General features: G+C 40.1%; 1 protein-coding gene across 50 annotated transcripts in view; it reads right to left on the bottom strand.

Moving 5' to 3' along the window:
* UBAP2L (ubiquitin associated protein 2 like) overlaps window positions 1-25,755 on the bottom strand; it is a 41,458-nt gene that overhangs the window by 12,366 nt on the left and 3,337 nt on the right. For 45 of the 50 annotated variants that reach the window (XM_070268155.1, XM_070268166.1, XM_070268159.1 and 42 more), the window contains 17 exons: window positions 23,796-23,925; window positions 22,450-22,527; window positions 21,775-21,885; window positions 17,831-17,999; window positions 17,324-17,419; window positions 16,853-16,898; window positions 15,959-16,071; window positions 11,970-12,022; window positions 10,287-10,372; window positions 7,959-8,130; window positions 4,883-5,081; window positions 3,778-4,055; window positions 3,449-3,621; window positions 2,243-2,432; window positions 1,472-1,526; window positions 888-1,062; window positions 481-553 (listed from right to left, as the gene is read on the bottom strand). In XM_070268155.1, coding sequence (XP_070124256.1) covers window positions 481-553; window positions 888-1,062; window positions 1,472-1,526; window positions 2,243-2,432; window positions 3,449-3,621; window positions 3,778-4,055; window positions 4,883-5,081; window positions 7,959-8,130; window positions 10,287-10,372; window positions 11,970-12,022; window positions 15,959-16,071; window positions 16,853-16,898; window positions 17,324-17,419; window positions 17,831-17,999; window positions 21,775-21,885; window positions 22,450-22,527; window positions 23,796-23,885 — 2,157 coding nt within the window. In that variant the 5' untranslated portion in view covers window positions 23,886-23,925. Of the gene's footprint in view, window positions 1-480; window positions 554-887; window positions 1,063-1,471; window positions 1,527-2,242; window positions 2,433-3,448; window positions 3,622-3,777; window positions 4,056-4,882; window positions 5,082-7,958; window positions 8,131-10,286; window positions 10,373-11,969; window positions 12,023-15,958; window positions 16,072-16,852; window positions 16,899-17,323; window positions 17,420-17,830; window positions 18,000-21,774; window positions 21,886-22,449; window positions 22,528-23,795; window positions 23,926-24,337; window positions 24,515-25,755 lie in introns of those variants that run through there. The other 5 variants (XM_070268160.1, XM_070268150.1, XM_070268142.1 and 2 more) reach the window with 1 other exon arrangement.

Below are 25,755 nucleotides of genomic sequence, written 5' to 3' on the forward strand. Positions count from 1 at the left end.
CAAATAGTTGTTATAAATCCCAACAGTGAAATCAATTCTTTGACCAAAAGCTCTAGTCTGGCCCCTACTTTCATAGGATTCCCAGACTCACACTGATTATTTTTAGGAATCATGTTCAGCATACCCCAGACCAAGAAATGAGAATGGCTATACCAGCTCCCAGAAAGGGATGTTCTTACAGAATTTATCATAGCACACAAAGCCTCACCCAGCTTCAGTGTTTAAAAAAAAGGTCACATAATGATTCGGAAAGTCACTTCCAGGGTTGGGAGAATTGGCCCACAGTTCTGCAATATTTCTGGATTCTTCTGCCTCTCTTGGCCTCAAACATCCTTTTACCCCTTTCTTGCAACCTCAGATCAATTATCATTTTGCCAGGTCATGAAAAAATTTCAAGAATCCCTTCTTGGGAGAATCTTATAGTTGGATAGTTATAAGCGTAAGAAAACCACACTTCCTCTTTTACAGCATCATGCTTACCAAAAGAGTGGATGTTGAAGTGCGCCCCGAAGATGTTGATGACGAAAGGGTATTCTGTTGAGTAGATAACGCACTGTAAGGAAAAAGAGGTTGCCGTCAGCTACAGTGCTATGGTTACCTGACGTGGAGCTTCAGTCAAAAACACAGGAAAGGAAATAAGATAGAATATGAGACCAAGGAGATCTGAGACCATATGGTAAGCACAAAGGCCACCCAGGGGTAGTGAGCAGCTAAAGCAAGAATGGATGTTGAAAAGGGAAAATAAGCCTCCTGTCTTTACTTCTCATAGCTCTTGGGTCATCCACTTAGCTCATGTGATCTCTGGCAGGTAGAGAGCGTAAGCTAGAACCAGAGAGCTCTGGTACTACTACTCACCAACCCCATCCTCCACCCTCACCCCAAATCACCTGCTGTGTTGTGTGGTGGTAGTATTTGGAATCTCTTCAGTGTGGCTCAAGCCACCCAAGGAGGACGAGTGCTGATTGGTTGTCGTCAGTAAAGAAGCTGCAGATACCGTTTCACTGAGAGGGGGGATGCTAGAAGTGGAAGGTGAGTCAGATTTCACTGCAGAGCCTGTAGCACCTGGCAATAAAGAAAGGAATTCACCTCATCAGAGGAAAGGGAATGTTTGTAATAAGTGAAGAGGTGACCACAGTCCTAGGCTGTCCCAAAGACAAGAGTGAGTTATTTAATAATGGACCATTTGTGTTTAAGTAGAATCTTTTCTTTTTTTAAATTCCAAGCATTTCACAGCACTGATCTCATTTGTCCAATGAAAGGAACCAAGGGGATTATCACTGTTTTAAGACAGAGAACTTGAAACTTAGAATGGTTTGAGATTAAACAGCAAGGGAGAGCCAAGCTAAGACTATAACAAGAAGTTTTGATCATTGAACCACGGCCCTTTTCACTACAATCTAAGAAATGCAAAAATATTAAAAGGGGAGGAAAAACACTAGAACTCAGAGGAAAAAGCCTGGAGAACACTCACCTTCAACAGATTGCGTGGTCTGTAACTGCGTGGCCTGCACAGAACTGAAGCCATTCTGGTACAAAACAGAGGAATAAGAAACAAAGTCAAGTGAATAGGTCAGGTTAGCACTGTCTCAGCTTAATTCCCACCAACAAACCTTTCAGAGAAATTCTGCAAGTTAACCAAAAGATGAACATAATGCAGACTATCCAAACAAAATAACAAAAATTAAAAACAACAATAAAAACAACATATACCAACGCTGCGTGACCCAGGACAAAAGAAGGCATCCCCAAACTACTGCAAAGATCCCAAACCCAAAATAGATGGCCCAAATCCAGTGATCCCCGGGGGAGGATGGATGTGGGAGCAAGACAGTTCAGCCAAACCATCTATTCTGCTGGCTGTATCTGACAGTCACTCCACATCACCTCTGGCATATGCTGTCCCCCTCACCAAGCCAAGATATAGCAAGGAGAGGTCCACTGATATGCACCTAGAAGTCTAGCAATCAAATCTTCCAAGAAAAGAGGTACTTAAAACTGATTATACTAGACAGAATTAATCTTCAGTACAAACAGAATGGTTTTCTGGCTCTGAGTCTCCAGGCTTGCTGAAAAGCACTTTTTTTACTTCATCTGCCACAAAAATGTGCTTTATTCAGTTTCTCAATCAGCATTTCGGAGGTGTCTTAGCATTATTCATCAGGAAGTGAAACACTAATATTTAAAGGACTTTGCCCACTATTCTAGCCGATAACCAATGCCCTGGGGCTCGTAAAGCCACTACCTTTGCCTGAGTCAGGTCCTTTTGGGGTGACGAAGAGATGGAGCTGGGGTACCGCCGAGTCTGTGTGGATCTCTGTTCATATAGAGGGCCCTGAGCATTATTTTGGGAGGTATAGGTTGTCGACTGAATTGGGCCACTCTGATAACCGGACTCCTGACTCTGGTTAGATGAAATTGTGGATGAAGATTCACTGTGGGGAATGGAGAAGGAAACTCAGAGAAACAAAACAGAAGATCCACTGATACTAAGGAAATGATAGAGATTACTACTAGATACTAGAGTAAGTTGATTACAATCAAAAAGAAAATTTCTAGCAACAAATAAAAGAAACTGCCACAATCTTCTCCTGACAATAGGAGGAATTTCCACATGCCATACAGCCAGGAATCTGAATTAAGAATGGAGTTTTAAAACATTTTCAACTCTTAAAGGAAGAGAAAAAATTTCCTGTTCCCCTACATTTTGCTGTTACAAGAAAGAGGCTAAAGGTCAGGAGAAAGGATACACTACTTTTGGTCCCTTCAATACATCATAACATGAACCCTAAGCCTGGGAAGTATTCTTTTCCTCATATTCATTTTAAGGAATTCTGAGCTCCTGGCTCTCTCAAAAACCCTATTAGAGATAAGGTTCCTGGTAGAACTCTCCTGAGAGAAACTTTTAAAATATTCACATGCATTAATGGCAATTATGATTCAATAGATCTGGGCTAGGGCGAGACATTTATATTTTTAAATTCTAAGGATTGAGAAAAACAGCCTAGTCCCCTGAAATTCCTCCTGGATTTTCTATTGCTTAAGATGGCCATCCCTGGCAGCTATCAGAGAAGACAGGAGTATCCTTCCTAGGAGTTCAAAGTTATACCCTTCGTAGGCATAAGTCCCACACCAAAATGCTAAAAAGTGTCAAAAGCATTTTTAGCTGTGGCAGATGCCAAAGTACTCTCCATTAGAGGTGCTGCACACATCTCTAAGACCTAAACTTAGACATTCTAGAGGTATTTGAGGGGTATATTTCTATCTGTTTAGAGTTATAGATAATCCTAGTAACAGTATTTTAAAGTGCTCAATAAAATGCTACAATTGGCTACTTTTCCCTCATTCAGTCAGAGGCTTGGCCTCTCCAGAGTTCTAGGAATCAAAAAGAGATTTAGAAAAAGTGGTAAAAGCCTAATAAAATAAGTCTTATGACTGGTGTTTCCTCTACCTGGCCGTGCTGGTATAGAGGCTACTTGGAGCCTGGCTTGAAGAGGTGCTCGTGGTAGGGGTGGACTCATAATCAGAAAGGACAGGCTCTGACCCAAACTGCAATGCCCCAAACTGCAGGTTTAGCCCTGAGATATCTGCTGAGCCAGGCATCTCCACAGCCAGAGCAGGAATCTGTAGAGAAAAGAAAACAATGGTTTATTGAAACCTTACTGTAAGAATAATAAAAAACTTCTGCTTCAAATTTCCAAGCTACATCCTTAGAATCTTAATTTCCAAATCCCACACGCCCTCGGCCCTCAGAAAGCACCTATCTAAAATTTCAAGTACCTTAGAAGTCAAGGAGGCTTTTTTCTTCTGCTGTTTCAGCTTTTGCTGAGCCGGCTGAGGGCTGGAGGATTGGTTGTCTGAAGACCCAGGAGACATTTGCGGAGCAGAGGTGGATTTGCTTGGCAGAGGAGAAGAGGGAGGTGGAGGTGCAGCCGTGGAGGTAGCCACTGCAGCTGGCTTCTCCTGAAGGAACACCTCCATTATGGTTGAAGATGGGGTGAAAGCCTGGCGCTTTGTAAAGGGGCTGTGCACTGCTGAATCATTCGGGTTCTTCAAATCTGCACGAGGAAATCCAGTATGTATGAGGCCAGAGGGGCTGGTGAACCTCAAAAAAATGCTATCATCCTGCTCTAGAGCCATGAATTAGGCCATCAGGAATCAGAATCTTATAAATAAGTCTTCTTTTAGGGCCTAACCTCATTTCTATAGGTGACAATCATATTTGTTGTTGTTCTTTTTTTTTTTTTGAGGAAGATTAGCCCTGAGCTAACATCCACCACCAATCCCCCTCCTTTTGCTGAGGAAGACTAGCCCGTGCCCATCTTCCTCTACTTTATATGTGGACGCCTACCACAGCATGGCTTGAGCAGCGGTGCCTGGGATCCAAACCAGCGAACCCCAGGCCGCTGAAGCGGAGCATGCGAATTTAACCACTGCGCCACTGGGCCAGCCCCTCATATTTGTTCTTAAGTAGAGCTTAATCAAATCAACACTATGACCCTGCCTATGTAAGACAGGAACCTAGGAATTGTCGACGTTTAGAGTAGAAAGTCCTAAAATGGCCAAGTCTATGAATGTTTTCAAAGGTAATACGTTGTTTCCAAACACTAAAGATAAATCTAGGGAGAATCCAAAAAATCCCTAGGCCAGAAGACGGAACCTAGGTATATGGCTAAATTTAATGAAAGAGATCTACAGCCTCAACTTTTTATTATTCTACCAGCTTCCTGAACTCAGCCTATCTGAGCAGGGGAAATCAGTGTGGGAAACTAGCCAGCTGGCTGCCCTTCTCACTTTGACACATTCTTCCCACTCACTCCTGCTACTCTCTTGACAGTAATGCTCCAATGCTTAAAGAACTCAAATCACTTTCCATCTTTCTCACCATACTGCACCAGCGATGGGGACTGTGTGGTGGAGCCCATGTCCCAAGAGGAAGAGGTGGTGGTTCCAGATTGAGAATGCTGAGCTGCCAACTGAGCCAGGGCCTGAGCAGTCTTGAATTGCTCCAAGAACTGGGAGCCTGTGGTGCTGCCGCCTTTAGCTTCGCCGACATCACCAAATCCTTTTCCTAACATGCTCACCTGTAGATCAACAGATTAGAGAAATCTGCAGCCCGCAACTTTGTTCAGCTACTCAAAAAGACACTTATTCATGGTGAGAACCAGTACAGATGAGACAAATACAGAAGGTCACCCAGACAGGGGAGACAGCATAGCCCATTAGACCACATGCTCCAGAGTAAGACTGTCTAGATTCAAATAGCAGCTATGCAATCATGGAAAAAAACTTGCAATTTCTCTGAACCTCACTTTTCTCATCTGAAAATAGAAATAAAAGTAGTACTTCGTAAAGTTTTAGGAGGATTAAACAAACAATGCACATAAAGCATTAACTATATGCTATGCACACAGTAAGCATGCAAAAAAATGAGCCATTAAAATTTATACCATTATCATCACTTCCTCTTCCCTCCTTCTCAAGTACACAGCTCTAATGACTACAGGGGGTTTTCCCCCTTTTAAAGTTTTAAATCAACCAAGGTTTGATTATTAAATTAACGTGAAGGTAAGATAAAATTTCACTTTAGCCATCAGGGTCCTTGCCCCTCCCACTAACAGCTCAAAAGGAACAAAAACAATTAACTAACTGGAGCCTCATCTGAATTTTGCTAATAACTAGCATAGAGGGAAAGACGAAAAGTTAAGGGACCAGCCCAACTTCTGCACTAGACAATCAGATAGTAAGTCAATATAATTTGTTTTCTCTGTGTGTATCCAAGTTCTATGGAGTAATCACAATAATAAAGCGAAATTTACTCTCAATGCTTTTTGGAGGATTCTCCCCATTCTCTAGTACCAAGTAAAACCACCAGCCTAGTCCAGAAGATGATCCATGTGGCCCTACTATTCTAAAAAACCTCCACGGAGACTTATTCTACTCTTCTTTAGGTTCTTAATTATATCCTCCTCATCATCAGTGTGCACTGCTTATATAAAACTAGTCTGTCCAACTCAAGGTAGGGCATGTTTTTCCCTTTTAGTCCATATCTCAAGATTATACAAATAAAAACAAAAAACACCAGAAGTCTAGTTGAAAGTCTGGGACTGTGGCAGAGAGATGATCTCACACAGCAATGATTATCAAATATTCTGCAAGTGCAAAGCATTATATTAAAGGCACAGAAAATTACCTAATTTTCATATATTATACATGATAATTAATAGAGGAGCTCCTATATTATTTACATCTATTAAATTTCCAGGGAAATTAATCCTCTAACGTTTATTCTCAATGGAAAAGAAACTACATTAAATAGCATACTGATTAATATAAGTAATGAGAAAGAAGAGAATAGTATTTATATTTAGTTTAACATATGTGATACAGATTAAATAGAATGTTAAAGTGGATGTATGTTGAAAACTTATTTTTGATATCAGAATTTGGATTTGGTTATAAATCTTCACAACTCCAGACATTAAAAATCAATTAAGAGAGACATATGGCACTTAACCACATTTTCCCATCATATATCTCAGGGGTTGGTAGTTATTTCCTGATCTTCTTTACACCTTCTTAGGGCCTTTGTCCCATTTTGTTTTTCTTCTTTTTCGTTTTAATCCCATCACCCCTCTCCCTTTCCCTTCTCCCCTAACTTTTCTCACCTGTCATCTTTCATATATGGCAGAACATCAACCACTAAATTACTATTAACACAAAAAAACATTTTAAGACAATAGTTAAAAACTGACAGAGCTCTGGATTAGAGGCTAGCTCAGCAGTTCTCTAGTTAAAATAATTACTACAACCCTACTACTGGTAAAACAAAATTATACACACACACATGGTCTCTTACCTCTTAGAACTATAATATCCCTTCACCAAAAAATAAACAAAAAGACAAGAAATAACTATAATATCCCTACTCCAAAAAATAAAAAGACAGGAAAGGAAAAGCAAAGAGGAGGAAAAAAAAGAGAAAAAGCAGTACTTACTGGGATTTACTGACTATAAGAAAATCGTTCCTTCCACCATCTTTGTTTAGCTTAAATGATTCGTTTGCTATAGTTAACGACCTTGAATTTTTTTAATGTTCTAAATCAACAAGTCACGTGCCATAAGTGTTCTAGGATATTAATAAATAATACCACTACTCCCACCACATTTGTATAGCCCTTACCCATTATCTTTTTTTCAATAAAGATTTTATTTTACCTTTTTCTCCCCAAAACCCCCCAGTACATAGTTGTGTATTTTTAGTTGTGGGTCCTTCTAGTTGTGGCATGTGGGATGCCACCTCAGCATGGCTTGATGAGCTTTGCCATGGCCGCGCCCAGGATCCAAACCGGTGACACCCTGGGCCGCCAAAGCAGAGCGTGAGAACTTAACCACTGGGTCACGGGGCCGGCCCCCCCATTATCTTATTTATCTTCCTAAAGCCCTGTGAGATAGGCAGAGCAACCACTCTTATCCCCATTTAAAGAGAAAGGGACAAACAGCTAGTTGGTGGGCAGATTCAGGAAGACCCCAAGTTTCTGGAAGCCTGGTCCAGAAATAACTGGTCTAAATAAATGTATATGGCAATTCTGCTTTTATCAAGAAATAGGGAACTGCTATGACCTGCCATCAAAGTTTTAATTAGGTCTACAAAAAGATTAAAATTTGTTGATGTAACTGACTTTCTCTTCTCTCCTCAAGAGTAACAGCAAACAATGTTTAGCACAGTAAATGACGTTAACTCATTTTTATAAGATTCAGTCTGTTCAACACTACGTCCCCTCCCAGAGCTACCCTCTATGACCCAACTCAACATCTCTACACCCAAGTCTGCTTAGGAGGACAAAAGAGGATGCTTTACCCTGCCCCAAACCTCTGACTGTCCCTGGAAGGAATTACTGTATGTATGTGCTGGAGTCAGCAGGAAAGTTTGGTTAGGATACACCGTGTCTCCTACTTACCATACTGTGATGAGAAAATGTATTCCCTGAAGCAGGCTGTGATATGGCACTCTGCTTCGAGTTACTGAACACCAGAGGCTGAGCAAGAGAAGGAGCCTGAGATGGATCCAGATTAGATGAATCATTCTCCATTGAAGACGGTGTCTTCCCCAACAGGACAGCAAGGTCGATTCTAGTGGAGACGAGACAGGATCTCGATGAATAATGACTGAATATTCTAGCATTCCTCAACACCTGACTCAGATTATGGTCAGATCAAAATGAAGTCGCTCCCCAGAAACACAAAGCCCTGAAATGCTTAATTTACTAACATAACTGATGTACAAGAGCCACTATAGTATCTAGCTGTATTCTAATGATGTTGGCAACTATAATGATGTTATTTAAATATTTTAGTGATATTAACTTAATAAAATATCAAATGCTAGTTTTAATACAGCTCAATAATTGGGCCAAAATTTACAGATTTTTACCCATGATTTTAATACTGAATATCTGTCATTACCAATATCTAATATATAAAACCATATACTAGAACATTCATCTCCAAGTGGCTTTGGAACAAAAAGGGTTTGGGGAATTTTTTTCTCAACATTTCCAAAGTTACCTGTGGTATAATAAAAGTATATATTTGGGCTTTGCCCCTAGTTCTTGGCATAGAGCTCCTAAAACCTTTAAAACTTCCTGAGTAGGGGCTGGCCCCATGGCCGAGTGGTTGAGTTTGCACTCTGCGCTTTGGTGGCCCAGGGTTTGACCAGTTTGGATCCTGGGCGCAGACGTGGCACTCATCAGGCCATGTTGAGGTGGCATCCCACATGCCACAACTAGAAAGGCTCACAACTAAAAATATACAACTATCTACTGGGGGGATTTGGGGAGAAAAAGGAAAAAAAAAAATCCCTGAGTAACAGGAATGTCTTTGTTATTCCTAATGAGCCCTCTTCAATCACAGTTTTATGCTAATGAGGTTACTCAGGGTGCCTGACCCGTTCCTTGCCACCCCTCTCCGAGACCTTACATAGCTTCAGGAAGGGAGCTAGTCACCACAAACACCAAGAATGTGATTACAGAGTTGGAACTTTCAGCTCCACCACACTCCGCCCACTTCTAGGGAGGGAAGGGGAGATGAAGACTGAATTCAATTGCCAATGACTTAATCAATCATGCTTATGCAATGAAACTTTGATAAAAATTCTTGAACGAAATTCAGTGACCTTCTATACTGGTGAACATATCTGAAGGTATCAATGAGCAGAGAGGGCAGCACACCCAGAGAGGGCATGGAAGCTCTGTGCCCCACCCCTCATACCCTGCCTTATACATCTCTTCCATTTGGCTGTTCCTGACTACTGCTTATAATAAACTAGTAATAGCAAGTAAAACTCTTTCCTGAGTTCTGTGAGTCGTTCTAGCAAATTATTAAACCTGAGGAGGGGGCTGTGGGAACCCCAAAATTTGTAGTCAGCCAGACAGAAGTGTGTGGGTAGCCTGGGCACCCATCTGCAGCTGAAGCAAGGGCAGTCTTGTGGGTCTGAGCCCTCAACGTGGGTCTGAGCTAACTCTGTACAGTTAGTGTCAGAACTAAATTGAAGTGTTGAACACTCAGTTGGTGTCAAAGAACTGGAGAATCGATGCAGAAAAACGATAGGTATTTGGTGTCAGGAAAAAAAGCAAACATTACCTTTAATATGACATCCCTAACATCCTACTCCCATCGCACTTCTCTTTAGGACATTCTGAGTCAAGAGCTATCACACCCAGGTCTAGAAATAATCCAAGAGGCTTTCAGGGGATAAAAATATTCCCTAATGAGTGAATCTCCCTCTACTGACCCCAATACCTAGGTTCAAGTTCTAAAAAGTTCATTAGTTGGATTCCAGGGAAAATAATGATCACTATATTCAGTGGGCTCAGCAGACAAAGATCACAATTATAAAGGAAGAGAAGAAGCTACTGAACAGTTCTGCAAATTCAGAAATGAATGAAAACATTTCTACTTTTAGATTTTTTCCATCTGACTTACTACAAGACAAGTTACATCATGCTAAGTCTTAATCAATGCCTGTGATGCTGACAGGCCGATCTATGTAATTAAAGGGCTATTACGGGGAGAATCAACTTTAAAATTGTAATATATAGACTTTCATTCAGTAGATCAATTAGTATCAACTCTTATAAAACCTATCAATTAACTGGAGAGGATCCTAACATGATGTGGTTCTCATTACCAACACCATGGGAGCTTGCAAAGGCCCAGTGCCACTTCTCCTTACAGCTATCTCAGCAGATCCCTTTGGGAAAAGATAGTGAATTTTACTACACACTTGCCTCTGACCAGCAGTGATTGTCACATTCTCCGCAGGCAGAGGCACTGAAGACACATTAGAGGCAGTGAAGATCTTGGTCTCAGAAAGCTGGAAAACAGAGTAATTAGTCACTCCTGGTGTTAGGCAGGTGAAGGTCAAAAATCTAGCATAGGTAAGGGGAATTCAACAGGAAAAAGAGGGAAAACCCTTAGAACAGAAACTATCTATCCTGAGGAATCCTGAATGGATTTACCTTCAAGCCCCTTCTATATATGTTCAACTGTTTTATCAAAAGAGAGGTAGAATCAAGAAACCCAATAAAAAAAATAGTGGAGTCACATAATATGCACACTAAACTTACAGGAAGGTGAATATACATGCTAGACAGAAAAAGAGAAATCCCCTTTATATTTTCCCATTACAGTTCCCAACTTCCCACCTCTACCCAAACCACACTTTATCTTTCACCACTCTTCTCAAAGAAAGATCACAGTCAAGATGAAGACAGGAACGAAGTTAATTCTTGGCTTCTGAGCAGTCAGGACCCAAGTGCTGGTGAGTTAAGGTCTTTTCAGGGATAACTTTAACTATATGCAATTTTTGCCCTAATACTGACTTGCTACACCTAGTGTCTCCACTGTAAGACACTAAAATAAGGTAAGCAATTGTAGTGAGTAACTCTTCCTACTATTCAAAAGTTGATTTTGTTTTCTTTTTATTTTTGGATTAAAATCTCTCCTCTAAAAACAGGGAATCCACTCCCCCAAATATATCATTCTCTGAAAGTTGCTTAAGCAGACAAGTCAAATCTTAGAAAGTATTCACAAGCCCAGCTATAACAGAAAATAATCACCCTCTGATGCTGATGCGTCTAAAATTTTAAAAACTCAGGCCTGGCAACCAAAACAGTTTGACATATCATTTCCTCTTACCATAAAAGCTGTCTTGCCTGAATATATACCAGCATAGAAAAGCAGATTTAAAAATGTTAAAACAAGTATTCATGATCACTGAAAATGGTAATTCAGAGCAAAAACTTGACTGTGACCAGGAATCGGCAAAATTCTTGTACTCAGGTACTACTCCAGTGAATTCACAGAGCTTGTTTATGTGCCACCTTGTATCACCCTTCTATGAGGTTTCCAAGTTGAGTCAAGCTGGAAGATAGCCAATTCTACACATTCATCTCAATTACAACGTTGGGCTTCGAATAAATAAAAGGGTTCCAGAGCCAACCAGATTATAAACGGGAGGACTTGGTACTGTAACTCTCCTTTGTACCCACCTTCAAGCCAATTACAGGACCATACAGCAATGCTTGAATGTCAACCAAATAAGAGAATTGCTCCAAGTAAAGTCATGTGCTACCAGCAGCTGTTACTCAATGCACTACCTGCCTAACTCCATTTCTTGTGCCCTACCCAACCACCATCTCTTCCTGGGATAAATCCGACAATCAGATATTGGACTTACACAAGTGCACTTGCCCTTTCCATAGTCTGGTTCCACAGAGTCCTGTTCATGCCCAGTCTCCTTCATATAACATATGTGAAATGTTCTGGCTCAGAACACTATTTTGGATGTAAAAGTTTTGGGTCAGAATCTTAAGGGTGAATTTTGAGGCGTAGAAACATACCCATTTTCTATCCCTAAACACCACTTAGGGATAGAAGGCACTAATGAGGAATGACCTGGCAATACCTACATCTTCATTCCAATCTTCAGTTCCCCACTCCTCTGTGGCAGTCCTCCACGCACCTGGGAATAAAGGAAAAACAGTAAAGTAATTTTAAGCACCAGTATAAAACGTGCAGAAAACACTAATGAATTAACATTTTTGGCAGCCAAAAGTGTAACCAGAATTTAGTAATCAGAAGGAATTCTTGGGCTTCAGAGGGAGGAAAAGACTAATATTTAGAAAGAGATACCTCAGATCACCAGAGCTTTAATAAGATTATGATTTCACAGCTACTTTCAGTTTTTGTTACACAGCTATAACAGCAAAAAGAGCAAGAGAGAGAGACAGAGAATGTGAGAGAGAGCACGAGACCCCAGAGATCCCAACGGACGCAATGCTCCAGGTAATCTCTTTAGGTCCTTCAGCCTTCTGACTTAGTAGTCAATTCAGTGAAACGGCAGTAGCCAATTCAAACCAGAACATGAAAACTACACCAATTCATCAGGTATAAGACAATACTTCAGGCAGTCTGAAGAGACATGGCAGCAGTGACACAGGAAAACAAACAGTTGCCACACGATGGTGAAAGGGCAGTGATGGAAACACTTGAAATCTAGACTGAGGGCACTGACAACTATCTGCTACTGGAACTAAATTTAAAAATGCATACTCAGCAGAAGTCAAGTTTATGGATCTTATTGGTTTAACTATAAGAAACTCCCCCATGGATCTGTTCTTTTTGGAACACCCTGGACAAGAGTGAAGATTCAAGTATGTGTGATAGTTATCGTCCTAATCCTAATCACACACAACGTGAAATCTGAGCTGCCAAAGTCGAGGCGCAGACAATGGAGGTGCATACCATCCTCATGTTGGTAATAACAAAGTCAGGACACAGTTTCTACAGGATGGGTCCATTAGCAATCAAACCACCTTGCACATTCCCCTTGATTTGCTTCATGTACACATACATCCTCAGGGAAGCTGCCCTTTCTTAAGGAACATAGGTGAGAGTTTCTGTGAGACCCAGGATTCTTTTCAACCAAAGGACCATAGTAAAAAATAAGAACCTATCTAGAAAAGAGACAAGAACACTCATTTTCTTCTCCAGAACAGCATATACTGGATAACTCTTAAAACTTTCTCTTCAAATGGAGAAAGCTTCTTGCAAGAATGAAAGTCTGGCATTTACACTGTCACTGAAGAGAAATATTCCAACACCTACAAAACCCATCAGAAATTCTTCTAAACATTTGATAATGAATAATCCTATTTCCTAGAGAAAAATATGCTCATTGTAATGCCTTTCCCAAGACCATGTTAAAACTGCACCAGGGAAATTCCAAACCACTTAACGACAACAATGTTCCTGAAATCAAACCCAAGTCCAATATCTCAGTTTAGACAAGTTACAAACATTCTTTTCTCCCTCTCCAGTGATACCACTCTTCCTCCCATTGACATCCATTCCACCCTGGCTAAATGGAACCTAAGATCTGGGTTAAACACACACAATCCTGGGATTGGAAGTGACCTGAAAAGTTATCTACTATTGAGAGGCTCTCTCTCAAATGCAAGAATTTTTTTTCTGCACTCCCTGTGCTGTAGCTGGGATGGAAAGAACGAATGTAGATACCTACTTGAGACTTTTCTACATAGAATGTGCAGTCACAGTTAAAGAAGAAGACTATACTGAGGAAGCATTAAGGAATAGAAAGAGCGCCAGTGCTCTAAACAACAAATTAGGGCTTCCATTCCATCAGCAGAAAGCCCAGTCAATGTAAACGCTAAATATTCATTAAATGAATAACTTTTTGAAGAAGGAAAAACAGGCATAGAATATGAGAGAAAAAGCAGGAAAACAGAAAAATGACATATCCACAGATATTTCAGTCCATAAAAATCTATAAAAATATCCGGGGCAGTTAGGCGCCTGGATGTATCATACCAGGAGCAGTCTCAAATTTTCGGGGATAATTTGACCCCTCAACCCCAATGAAATCAAGTCCTGAAACAAAAAACAAATGAAAAGAAAAAAACCACCAGTGAATTTTGCTTGTAAATGAGAACGTCTGCCCCCAATACACAATTCCCACTGTACCTGTGGATATTTTAAAGGCTGGATTTGAATTTCTCTTAAAATTAAAAAGGGAACTTGAAGTTTGCTATCATGAAAACACAAAAAGAGATCATATGCATGAAGTTATGCTCATATCATGAAATTACCAATGATGGGAGTGCATGAAGCTATAGCTAACACTTCGACACTAACAAGACGACAGCAGCATCACACAACTTTTCATTCAGCCTCATATCACAGATTTTTGATTCTAGCCTCCCAAATCTGCCATTCTCTACTCAGTAGAAATAAACACACAACCTCATCCATCCTTCCCTGTTTTTCCAACCAGATCCTTGTTGAAAACAGCTAAGGCTTGCAATCTAGGACTGGGACTCTATGCCAGATTTTCTATCCACAACTGAAAACAAACCCCTTAACTTCTATCATCATTTCTGCCAATGATAAAAAGCCAAATAACCAAGAACAAACAAGAGCTCAAAAATAGTAACTTTTGTTATTGAGACTACTAGTACTGCCTCTACAAAGCCATCAAGAGATGAATAAGAGCAGTTCTAATGCCTTCAAAGTATAGTAAGTTAAAATAGAAAAGGACACTTCACTGCCAAATGGTCAAGGGAATTCAAAAACATATCTTGCCAATAACTCACTTTTAGCTTCCACCAATGGGAAACTGGTATTCAAAATGAGTTTATAAAGTAGCTTGGTGAACAAAAAGCAAGTGACATTCAGGACCTGACGTATAACATCTTGTGGGCAGCAGCTGAGAAGTTGTTTGTGCCAAAGACCCTCCTAAAGACACAGAGATAGAGATCACTGATCTTTCAAAAGGGGCAAGGCAAATTTAAATGGATAAATGAGTCAAAGAGCCTATTTCATGTTCTACTATTAATTCATCCCCCCTTTATAAGAGGAAAAAGTCTCAGGTTCTCCATGTGCTGGCTCAGCCAGAAAGAGTAGCTGATCGCATAAGTAGAAAGCCCAGAGACTGATCTTATTTAAAGCTGTAAAAGTATCTTTTACCCCCAATCACGTCTTGGTGTATCCCATAAGCCTAACATATCCTTAAACATATACACCCTACCTAGATACAGGCACCAAAGTCAGCTAACAAAAAAAGCAACCTTATTGAAACCACATAATACTCTACCACACCCAGAAGACTGTCCAACAAAGAGAGCTAGAAGATCTTCTTGCCCAGATAGACATTTCCCAAAAATGAAGGGAAAAAAGATACTCTCATCTCGGTACCAGAAAACAAACTGATAGTGGGCTTTGATTCTGAGCCCTGTTCATCTCTGCAAGTAGTGGCTTAATTAATCCTGGGTATCTTTTCAAAAGGCAAAGCTAGCTACCTGATACATTGGAGCCACACGGTATAATGGAAAAAGCATGGGCTTTTAGAGTCAAACAACTCTGAGTTCAAATACTAGCAAAGTTCATAAATGTTACTTTTTTCCTTCTTGTCCCCCAAACCCCCTAGTACATAGTTGTATATTCTAGTAGTATGTCCTTCTAGTTTTGCTATGTGGGACGCCACCTCAGCATGGCTTGATGAGCAGGGCTAGATCTGCGCCCAGGATCCGAGCCAGTGAAACCCTGGGCCGCCAAAATGGAGCACATGAACTTAACCACTCGGCCACCAGGCCGGCCCCATAAATGCTCTTTTAGTCTAAGTTTTGTCATCTGGAAAGTGATGATAAATAATACCTATTTCATAAAATAGTGATGACTATCAGGTGAAACAGCATGTATAATTTGCCCATAGGCACATAGTAAGTAAAGACAATACACAGTACTTCAATTGCCATCCCTTTCTCCCCCTATCTCTGCACCCAAACACTATTCCTTCACTTTTTTATGTGACTGTAACCTCAAAAAAAGTTATGTCCTTAGGTTCCCAGAGACAAGAAACAAATAATAAATGGTCACTCACTCGTCCCATCATCTGGTTCGAAGTGGCCAGTGTTGTTCCACGTATTGCCGCTATTATTGCCATAGTTATCATCAGTATTGGCTGGCTCTGCATAATCAGCTGGGTTAAAGGTTCTGATGGGGAAAAAAAAGCTTAAGAGTCTCTGGCTTTTAAGCAGCACCAGCAAAAAAAATAACTCAAAGAGGTGGGCAATCAGAATCTTGACTGTCTCTTTCCTAGTACAGATCAATCATGGCCCCACTCTATATACTATCTGCCATCTACTTTTCCTCATTTATCAACCTACCAAAAATTTCATGGTATAATGGCAATTTATATCTACTATCCATTTTGAGTTAGAATACCAATAATCACAATAGAATCTACATGAAAATTCTGGAAAAATATCAGATATATGCATTCAAATGAAGCTATGAGACAGACATAATGATCCAGTGGTAAATGCTTATCCCTAAAAAATAAGTTCCAAGTCTACACACCTTTCTGATTAAATAGTCTAGAAATCTTCTGATCACATTTTGGTTAAGGTTGCCTATTATCTTCAAGATATCAGCCACTCTAATTATGGTGATTCTTTTTTTTTTTTTAAAGATTGGCACCTGAGCTAACAATTGTTGCCAATCATTTTTTGTTTTTTTTTGCTTTTTTCTCCCCAAATACATAGTTGTATATTTTAGCTGTGGGTCGTTCTAGTTGTGGCATGTGGGATGCTGCCTCAGCATGACCTGATGAGCAGTGCCATGTCCGCACCAAGGATCAGAACCAGCGAAACCCTGGGCCGCTGAAGCAGAGCACACGAACTTAACCACTGGCCACAGGGCCGGCCCCTAATTATGGTGATTCTTAGAGGAAAAAAATTAAAGACTTTGTGGCCATCAGATCAATGAAACTTACCCCATTCCTTGATCAGAAAACCTTCCTCCCCGCCTGCCAGAGCCACCTAAAGAGAAAGAGAGGGAGGGAGAAATATTTTAGAAGTTGACATAAAACTTCCTTGCCAACTGAGGCAGCTCTGGAATAGTAAGTGTTGATATTATCAGATGTTCCTTCTCTCATTCTGTAGCGGAGCAGTTAATGTTGAACACAACAGGATAATCATTACTATTGATAGATTGTTGTTTGTTCATCAAACTGCTGGGTCCCCAAGCAAATGCAGTAATATCAACAATAATGACCAGAGGAAATGACATCTACCTTCTTTCCCACTGCCCACTCAGTAATCTCTAAAATCTGTATAACATCTCAACAATTAAGGTAACCAGACTCCCTGTGAATTTGTTTGTTTGTTTTTAAATAAAGTAGACCCCTACAGAACTAATAAGACTAGCTTGCCCCCAGTATCCATCCCCTAGACAAACTGATCACCTCTGCCTCGGCCACGACCTCTTCTGCCTCTTTCTGTGCCTCTTCCAGAAGGCCCTCCACTCTTGGTGCCATCTAATCCGTTCTCTTGACCCCGAACTAAAATTAGGAAGAAAAAAAACCAAAACATAGAGACAGCCAGAGCAGAGTCAATAGGATACGTAAAAATATAAAAAAGGCATGTATATACAGTAGTGGGGAGACAAAGAAGAGAAAATGAGCTGGAAGGATGGGACATGATGGTTACTAGGGGAATGGTGATGAACCACAACAGATAGCTGTAAGTCAAACAACTTTACAAATGACTACAGGGTAATTTCATGCCAAACTGGTGGCTGTTGCTAGAAAAGGCAACATGTAAGAGATGCCAAGGTCTCAGAAAAGATGATGGCCAAGAAAAGTCAAAAATATGATACAATCGTTGCTAAGTCCAGTCTAGCAGAGCCCTAATGTCCCTGAAGTCTGGACATTACTGATCCACAGCTGATTTTGTTAAAGCCCCATGCATACACTCTCGTCCACGGCTGGCACCTCTCCCCCGTCTTGGTGGCCCACCACGTCGCCGACTATAGTCTCTGTCCCGGTCTCGATTTTCTTTGCCTTCCTCGTTGGATTCGGTTTGGCCGCCATCCTTCTGTCCTGAGACTCCCTTCTTCTTCCCGACCATCTCCCAGGAATGCTGAAGAAGGGCAGAGCATTTATGTCTAATTAATATGGATTGCTACCAGGAAACCAGAGATAAAAGCTGAGACAAATGTTAATCATTCTCCTCTTAGCATCCATGTCTAAGATACTTCTACTAGTTTACTTCTGTTTAAATGGACGGTACAAACAGAACCTTAAAACAAATTCTGCACCTATCACCGTAAAATTGAATTCCTTTTCGTAGGGGAGGTGCTTATAGCTAATGAATTGCAGAGATCACTTCCAAAAGGATCACCAAGATCTCTACTCAGTTCTGTCACTTGGCATATTAGTCAAAAAATCTAGTTACTGGTTCCTATCTTTCAAGTGTTTCCTGGACTGAAAACACTAATTTCCTTTGGATTTAGTGGCTCTCAACTTTTTATAGTCTTATTCACATCAAATAAAACAAACAAAAAAGAAAACAAAGTTTCTAAAAGTTAACTTTGAATTCAAAATAAATGAGCACCATTTGACTCTTGGGCACATTCTCTAGTCACGCAACCCAGAATTTAGGAGGAAAACAACTATACCCACTCGCTACAACCTCCTCCACACACACCAATTTCCTTTATTTAAAAGACCAGGGGCCGGCCCAGTGGTGCAGCGGTTAAGTGTGCACATTCTGCTTCTCAGCGGCCCGGGGTTTGCCGGTTTGTATCCTGGATGCAGACATGGCAACACTTGGCAAAAGCCATGCTGTGGTAGGCGTCCCGGGAAGATGGGCATGGATGTTAGCTCAGGGCCAGTCTTCCTTAGAAAAATGAGGAGGATTGGCAGTAGTTAGCTCAGGGTTAACCTTCCTCAAAAAAAAAAAAAAAGACCAAATAGCAATCATGAAGCAATCAGGAAGACGTGCTGACTATAGGAGGCCTTCCATTCTAGGTTTTATCCACTGTGTTCTCCCTATACTTCTTAAACTGACAGAACCCAATTCAACTTTCCCCAAAGCAGAATAATCTATGATTCCTTCCAGATTTTAGGAGGGAATATTTATGGTAAAGAAAATAAGCTAACCAGTCCTGCAAGAAGACTCATTCATCAGGAAAATGACTTTTATAAGTTTAAAGTTTTAAGAGCACACAAACCTTGATTTACACATTTTTGCAGAAAATATGTACAAATTAAAGTTCCAGGACAAACACCAAGACTACCAGATTTTTACTATCCTAGTTACCATCTAACTCAAACAACAACAGTCCTGGTGCTTAGCAACAGCTACCGAATAACTTTCAAGAATATGGATCCAGTACAAGGGGCCAGCCCCATGGCCGAGTGGTTAAGTTCGCATGCTCCACTTCAGCAGCCCAGGGTTTTGCTGGTTCGGATCCTGGGCGTGGACCGAGCACTGCTCACCAAGCCATGCTGAGGTGGCATCCCACATGCCACAAGTAGAAGGACCCACAACTAAAATATACATCTATGTACTGGGCGGCTTTGGGGAGAACAGGAAAAAATAACTAAATAAATAAATATTTTAAAAAATTAAAAAATAAATAATAATAATAATAAAAGAATATGGACCAAGTATAATATGAAATTACTATTAATTTTCTCAGGGTTGATAATAATATTGTGGTCATATAAAAGAGAATCCTTCTTTAAAAGAAACACACTGAAGAATTTAGGGAATAAAGTATTATGATGTCTACAACTTCTAAATAATTCCAACTACCCATCATTGGATGAATGGATAAACAAAATGTGGTATATATAAAAATAACAGATTATTCAGCCTTAAAAAAGAGTGAAATTCTGACATATGCCACAATATAGATACATCTTGAAAACCTGCTAAGTGAAGCAGGACAAAAAGGATAAATATTCTATGGTTCCACTTATAAGAGGTACCTAGAATAGGCAAATTAATAGAAACAGAAAATAGAAGAAGTTACCAGGACTTGGGGGGGGGGGGGGGGAATAAGGAGTTATTATTTGATGGATATAGAATTTGTCTGGGAAACGAAAAAGTTCTGTAAATGGATAGTGGTAACGGTTGTACAACACTGTCAATGTACTTAATGCCACTGAATTGTACTCTTAAAAACGGCAGGGGCCAGCCCAGTGGTGCAGTGGCTAAGTGTGCACGTTTTGCTTTGGCAGCAAGGGGTTCGCCAGTTTGGATCCCGGGTGGAGACATGGCACCACCTGGCAAGCCATGCTGTGGAAGGCGTCCCACATATAAAGTAGAGGAAGATGGGCATGGATGTTAGCTCAGGGCCAGTCTTTCTCAGCAAAAAGAGGAGGATTGGCAGTGGATGTTAGCTCAGGGCTGATATTCCTCAAAAACAAAAACAAAACCAAAAAAAAAAAAAAAAAGGTAAAACTGGGGCTGGCCTGGCAGCATAGTGTTAAAGTTCACACGCTCTGCTTCGGCAGCACAGGATTCGCAGGTTTGGATCCCGGGCACAGATCCAGCACCACTCATCAAGCCACGCCATGGTGGCATCTCACATAAAGTAGGGGCAGGTTGGCACAGATGTTACGTCAGGGACAATCTTCCTCTAACACACACACACACACAAAATGCTAAAAATGATAAATGTGTTAAGTAAGTTTTACCACAATTTAAAAAATGTTTTAAGTTCCAAAAAAGGTAATTTTAAAATTATAGTAAAAGCATATCTACATATTCTAAAGAGTCTATAATAAATAGTTTACTAAAGCAATAATTTAAAAAAAAATGATTAGGGGCCAGCCCAGAGGCATAGTGGTTAAGTTCACATGCTCCACTCTGGCAGCCTGGGGTTTGCAGGTTCGGATCCCAGGCACAGACCTACATACTGCTCATCAAGCTATGCCGTGGTGGCGTCCCACATACAAAACAGAGGAAGATTGGCGGCAGATGTTAGCTTAGGGCTAATCTTCCTCAAAAAAAATTAAATGAAGTTTTCCATTATTATTGCCCATTGTCTCAAAGAAACTGACAAACCTCCAACATTTAGCTAAAGTGACACTGTAACATAAGTTGATCTAAGGATCAACTCTGGTTATCTTTCTCAACCAAAGATTCCCAGTATAAGACCAAGTAAATGAAAATGAGTTCAAAATGATATACTGTTGATCAAAAAAATAATTAAGGTCTCTACTAAGCACTGCAGGAACATCCCAAAGGTTATTAAGGTAGAATCCCTGTTCTTAAGGAACTCACAGTTTGGTACAATGCTAAGACAAGAACAAAAACAGAGAATTCTCATTAAGTGAGAAGGAGAGGAAGATGTGAAAGCAACTCTAAATTCTAGGGCAAGAGGTCCTTCAAGATATCCCCTATCATTTCCAAGGATGGTCAACAGGCTGTAAAGTTTGTTTCTCTGCTACAACAGAAATAAGTTCACGTAATGAAGAGGTATTGCGAAATGTTAATGTGATATTGACAGGAATGTCCTGAAATCAGAGTAAGTAGTTTGTGACTTGTTCAATAGCAATATAACAGGTGAGCAGAAATCTTCCATGATTTGTAACTAAAGCTATTAAAAATAGCACCCCTACTTCAGAGTAACCTAGTCTTGAAAACATTCACTAGCCTGCAATGAATAATTTATTCCAGGCCAATTAGAAGACACTGATTTTATCTGTTTTCTCCTATTTATTGTACACAAATTTTAAGTATTTGCAACCCGCAGCAAACAACCTTCAAGACAGTTCCCTGCTCTATTTGGAGAATAAGGTACTTTGCTTTAAGTTCAGTTGTACCCCACTTGCTATTTTTAGAAAATTACTAGCCTCTCAACTGGGGACCCACTTTCTAGAACACTTTATTAGCACTCTACCGTATCTGGGTTTCCTTCCAGCAGTACATTGATGGCTCTGTTGACATCTCCATTGCAGTCATGCAAAGCAATGACACATTCATCCTGGTTCTTGCCTGTGATATCAATCAACTGAAAGAGAAAGATCAGCAACCATCACGAACAAGCTGGCACTCCCCACAAAAGGAAACTAGGTGAAGAAAAGAAAAGGGAGAAGATGCCAGCTGAGTCTGAAAGAACCAGGCTTAAAAGAGCAAAATATGTGAATTTTGCTATTCTAGTTTCAAAAGAAAAATATTACCACCTGTGATGAGGGATAGGGTCAAAAGTATTTACAAAGCAATCAAACAATAAAGCATCTGATAGACAGTCAAACCTAGAAGCACACAGGCTTCAGCATACCATGTACTTCCACATTTCCTAGGTGCCTCAATTGCTCAAAGTTGCTATAAAACAGCATTGACAAAGTCATTCAAAAACAAAACGTTAAAATTAAGATAAAATCTCTTTGAACAAGGTAACTGTCCAGAGAGTACAGTAAATCAGGCAATAAAAGCACTTATTTATTGGCTTAACCTATCCTATTTCAGGTTATAAGTCTTCTATTACCTGTAGCAGAAAGCACCCTGCTACACATCTACGCTTTAATCCTGATGTCCTTTTCCATAGCTTACAGCAAATTAGTAATACACTCACTTGTTTCACCTTTTCCTCAAAGTCAGCATCATTATGGTCCGAAATCATCTGTGCAAGTCGAATTTGTTCTGCAGTGGCCTAGGAATGGAGATAAGTTCAAGAAAGCACAATCAAGAGAAAACAGTTTATAGACATAAGAGAGCTATGTAGTCAACATCCACCCCACCCCCCACCCCGATTTCCTTCTCCTTATTACAAATGACCAGGTAATAAAACACTAACACCACTCAAGATGTTTAAACCAGCAAAATGAGAAAAAACAAAGAGTGAGGTTGCCACTATTTCACTCTACAATCCCTAAAAAAGCAGGGAGCTTTTTCACCAATGTTCACAGTTAAAGAGGCTTTCATCTTGGGATCACAGCACCACTTTGAAATATCTGGGCCTTAATACACATTAGTGTATTTGCAATGTCATATGCAAACCTTGTTCCAGTTTCTGCAATGACCAATGCCACCTTCTTATTCTTAGGGCTGAGAATACCATAAGATTTTAGACTAAGGATATACTCAGCCTATCTTCTGAGTATCCAATGTATGTTTATAAGATACCAGGAATTTTACTGTCTCAATTGAAATTAAGTACTAAAATTCTGCTAGAGATTCACTTGGAAAGAGAAGTGAAAGAAAAATGAGTTAGAAGAAAGTTCTAGTCTTAAATATTCAATTTATCCTACCATAACAAAATGTAAGTTAATTCACTCACATTAGGTACCAACCAACACCTAACTGGTTACAGAAAACAGATCATATCTAAATCAAAGAAACAAACAAAACACACACAACCCCCTCTGCCCCCATAAACCTCAGTATCTAAGAGACTAATTTACACCTAAAACTGGGCAATACTCTAGGGTGTCTCAATTCTTAATTTTGAGGGAGCACAGTAAAGGTGCTAACGCTTTATGGGAAAGGAAAAATCAGATTAGGTCTCAATGAGACCAGAGAGGAAGATAAAAGTTAGGGAAAAGAAGAGCAAAGGAAAGGGGAAAGGCAGCAAGACAAAGGTTGGCTAGAGAGACATCAAAGGGGAAGGGCTAGGAAATAAGAAATGTACTGCTAAAACGACCCAGATGAAAGAAAGGAAATGCTATCTTATACATACAAAGCACAGAACCTATTCTTTCCAAGCTTCATACTGTTATAGTAGTAAACAACAAAAAATAAGCACATTGCATCACAGCATGTCATTAAGCTATCAGGCCCCAAGTAAAAGCAGCAAGGACTAGAAAACAGGAATAAAGAACACAAATCAATAATCCAAAGCACAGAATGATGCTGCATTGGGTGGAAACCAGTATCGACCAGCAAGGCTATCCATGGATCCACATCCCTTGGGTTCTTTACCTGTGGCCGCTGCTTGTGCTGTGTCTGGTTTTGGTTTTGAGGTTGTTCCCAGTTTCCCCGGGCTCGGTTAGTGCCCACCGACGTCATCATTTACAGTATATACAAATAACAGTATTTACAAGGAAGAATACTGAAAGATTACAAAAAAAAGAGTTTAGATGTTAAAAGTGGGCAAAATATGTTTTCAACCTCTCTTTCATCAGCACCCTCACCAAACACTTTCATTTCCTCAAAGAAACAAACCAATAAGACTCTCCTGTTCTTGAGACATATTTAGTTTGATAAACTCCTTAATGAACTATGGCTGTAAATCCATTTTTGTATAAGAAATGCATAAACCATGTGCTAAGTGATGGTTTTATTGTTTTTTAAAAAGTTATGGGCACTGTTTGGTTACTAGTCCCCTCTAAGCAGTCTTTCATCAAGTTTTGCTCTCTCTCTCTTTCAATAGAGAGAGAGAGCAAAACAACGTTAATAATCAAAAGCCTTCGGGGCCAGCCCAGCAGCGCAGCAGTTAAATTGGCATGTTCTATTCCAGTTACCCGGGGTTCAGTGGTTCGGATCCCAGGTGTGGACATGGCACTGCTTGACAAGCCAGGCTGTGGCAGGTATCCCACATATAAAGTAGAGGAATATGGGCACGGATGTTAGCTCAGGGCCAGTCTTCCTCAGCAAAAAGAGGAGGATTGGCGGCAGATGTTAGCTCAGAGCTAATCTTCCTCAAAAAAAAAAAAAAAAATAATAATCAAAAGCCTTCTATACAGATGAAAATATCTGAAGTCCCTTTGCAGAAGGAAAGATAATCAGCAAAGCCTGGAAACAAAAGCCTTCCAGGAAGGGGATTAGTCTATACCTCAGACAAATAAAAGCAATTTAAATTACTGTTCTCAATCCACCTATGAAAACAGCCTTACCTGCCTTACAACCATTTTACGTGTTGCATGTGACCTCCATCAATTGGGAAAGGACAAGCTCAAGTCTAGCCTCTTTCTCCCTCAAGTTTCTCTCTCTCAGCATGCTGTGGGGGCTTCCATAGCCTTGAACAAGGCATGTATTAGCCCCAATGACTCTGCCCAGAATCTCAGTTCCCTGGATAATAACTCCAACACTCTGCTTTTGCAGCTGCTTCTGTTGGTCTCCTAGTCCACAGTTCCAAGAAACCAGAATTACAATTACCCTCCACCACTCACCTTAACATAACCAGAATTACACACTTGTCCCAAACCAAAAGCATCTATCACAGTCTTATTTGGAGGAAAGGGCTTCTGGGAAATCATTTTAAACTTGAGACATTATGGCTGGCAAGATGACTTTGTTGAGTCTTTAAAGAGAAACAGGAGACACAAGGCCTTCCCAAATCCAGAACAGTTTTTGTTATAACACTTCTAACAAGCAAGGATTCTACTGAATTTAAATTCCCTTTATTCATACTTTGTTTTATAATCCAATTTCAGTTGCTGCATTTAGTAAAAAGAGAAACATTCATCATATGATGGAGTGCTCAAAATAAGAGGTTACTTTGCAATGTTTTATTCCATTCCAAAGAGGACAAGTTTTTACTTTTCTACTCTATATTTAATTTTTTCATTAATAAATCTTTATACAGGGTAATTTTAGATTGTCCAGAAAACATTGCTTTATTTGAGGGAGAGGTAGGGTGGGCTCCTAAAGAAATATGTAAGGATTAACTATTGGGGAAGTGAATTTCACCTGTTTCTTGGATCACAAAGAAAGCTGACTTCCCTGTGGACAAATTCTTGACTAAGTTGGGTCAATACGTTGCACAGGTCTTTGTTTTTTGATGTAGTCATTAAGAATTAAGAGTTCTACATTCTCTATCAACAAGAAAGATTTTTCAGGAAACTTTAGGGCTAATTTTTAACCATTACCTCTTCCCTCTACACACATGTGCACACAAAGGCCTGTAAATATTTCTAGCAAGTACAGGATTATTTGCTAC

Source organism: Equus caballus, chromosome 5 (genome assembly GCF_041296265.1).
Source record: "Equus caballus isolate H_3958 breed thoroughbred chromosome 5, TB-T2T, whole genome shotgun sequence".
Lineage (NCBI taxonomy): Eukaryota > Metazoa > Chordata > Mammalia > Perissodactyla > Equidae > Equus > Equus caballus.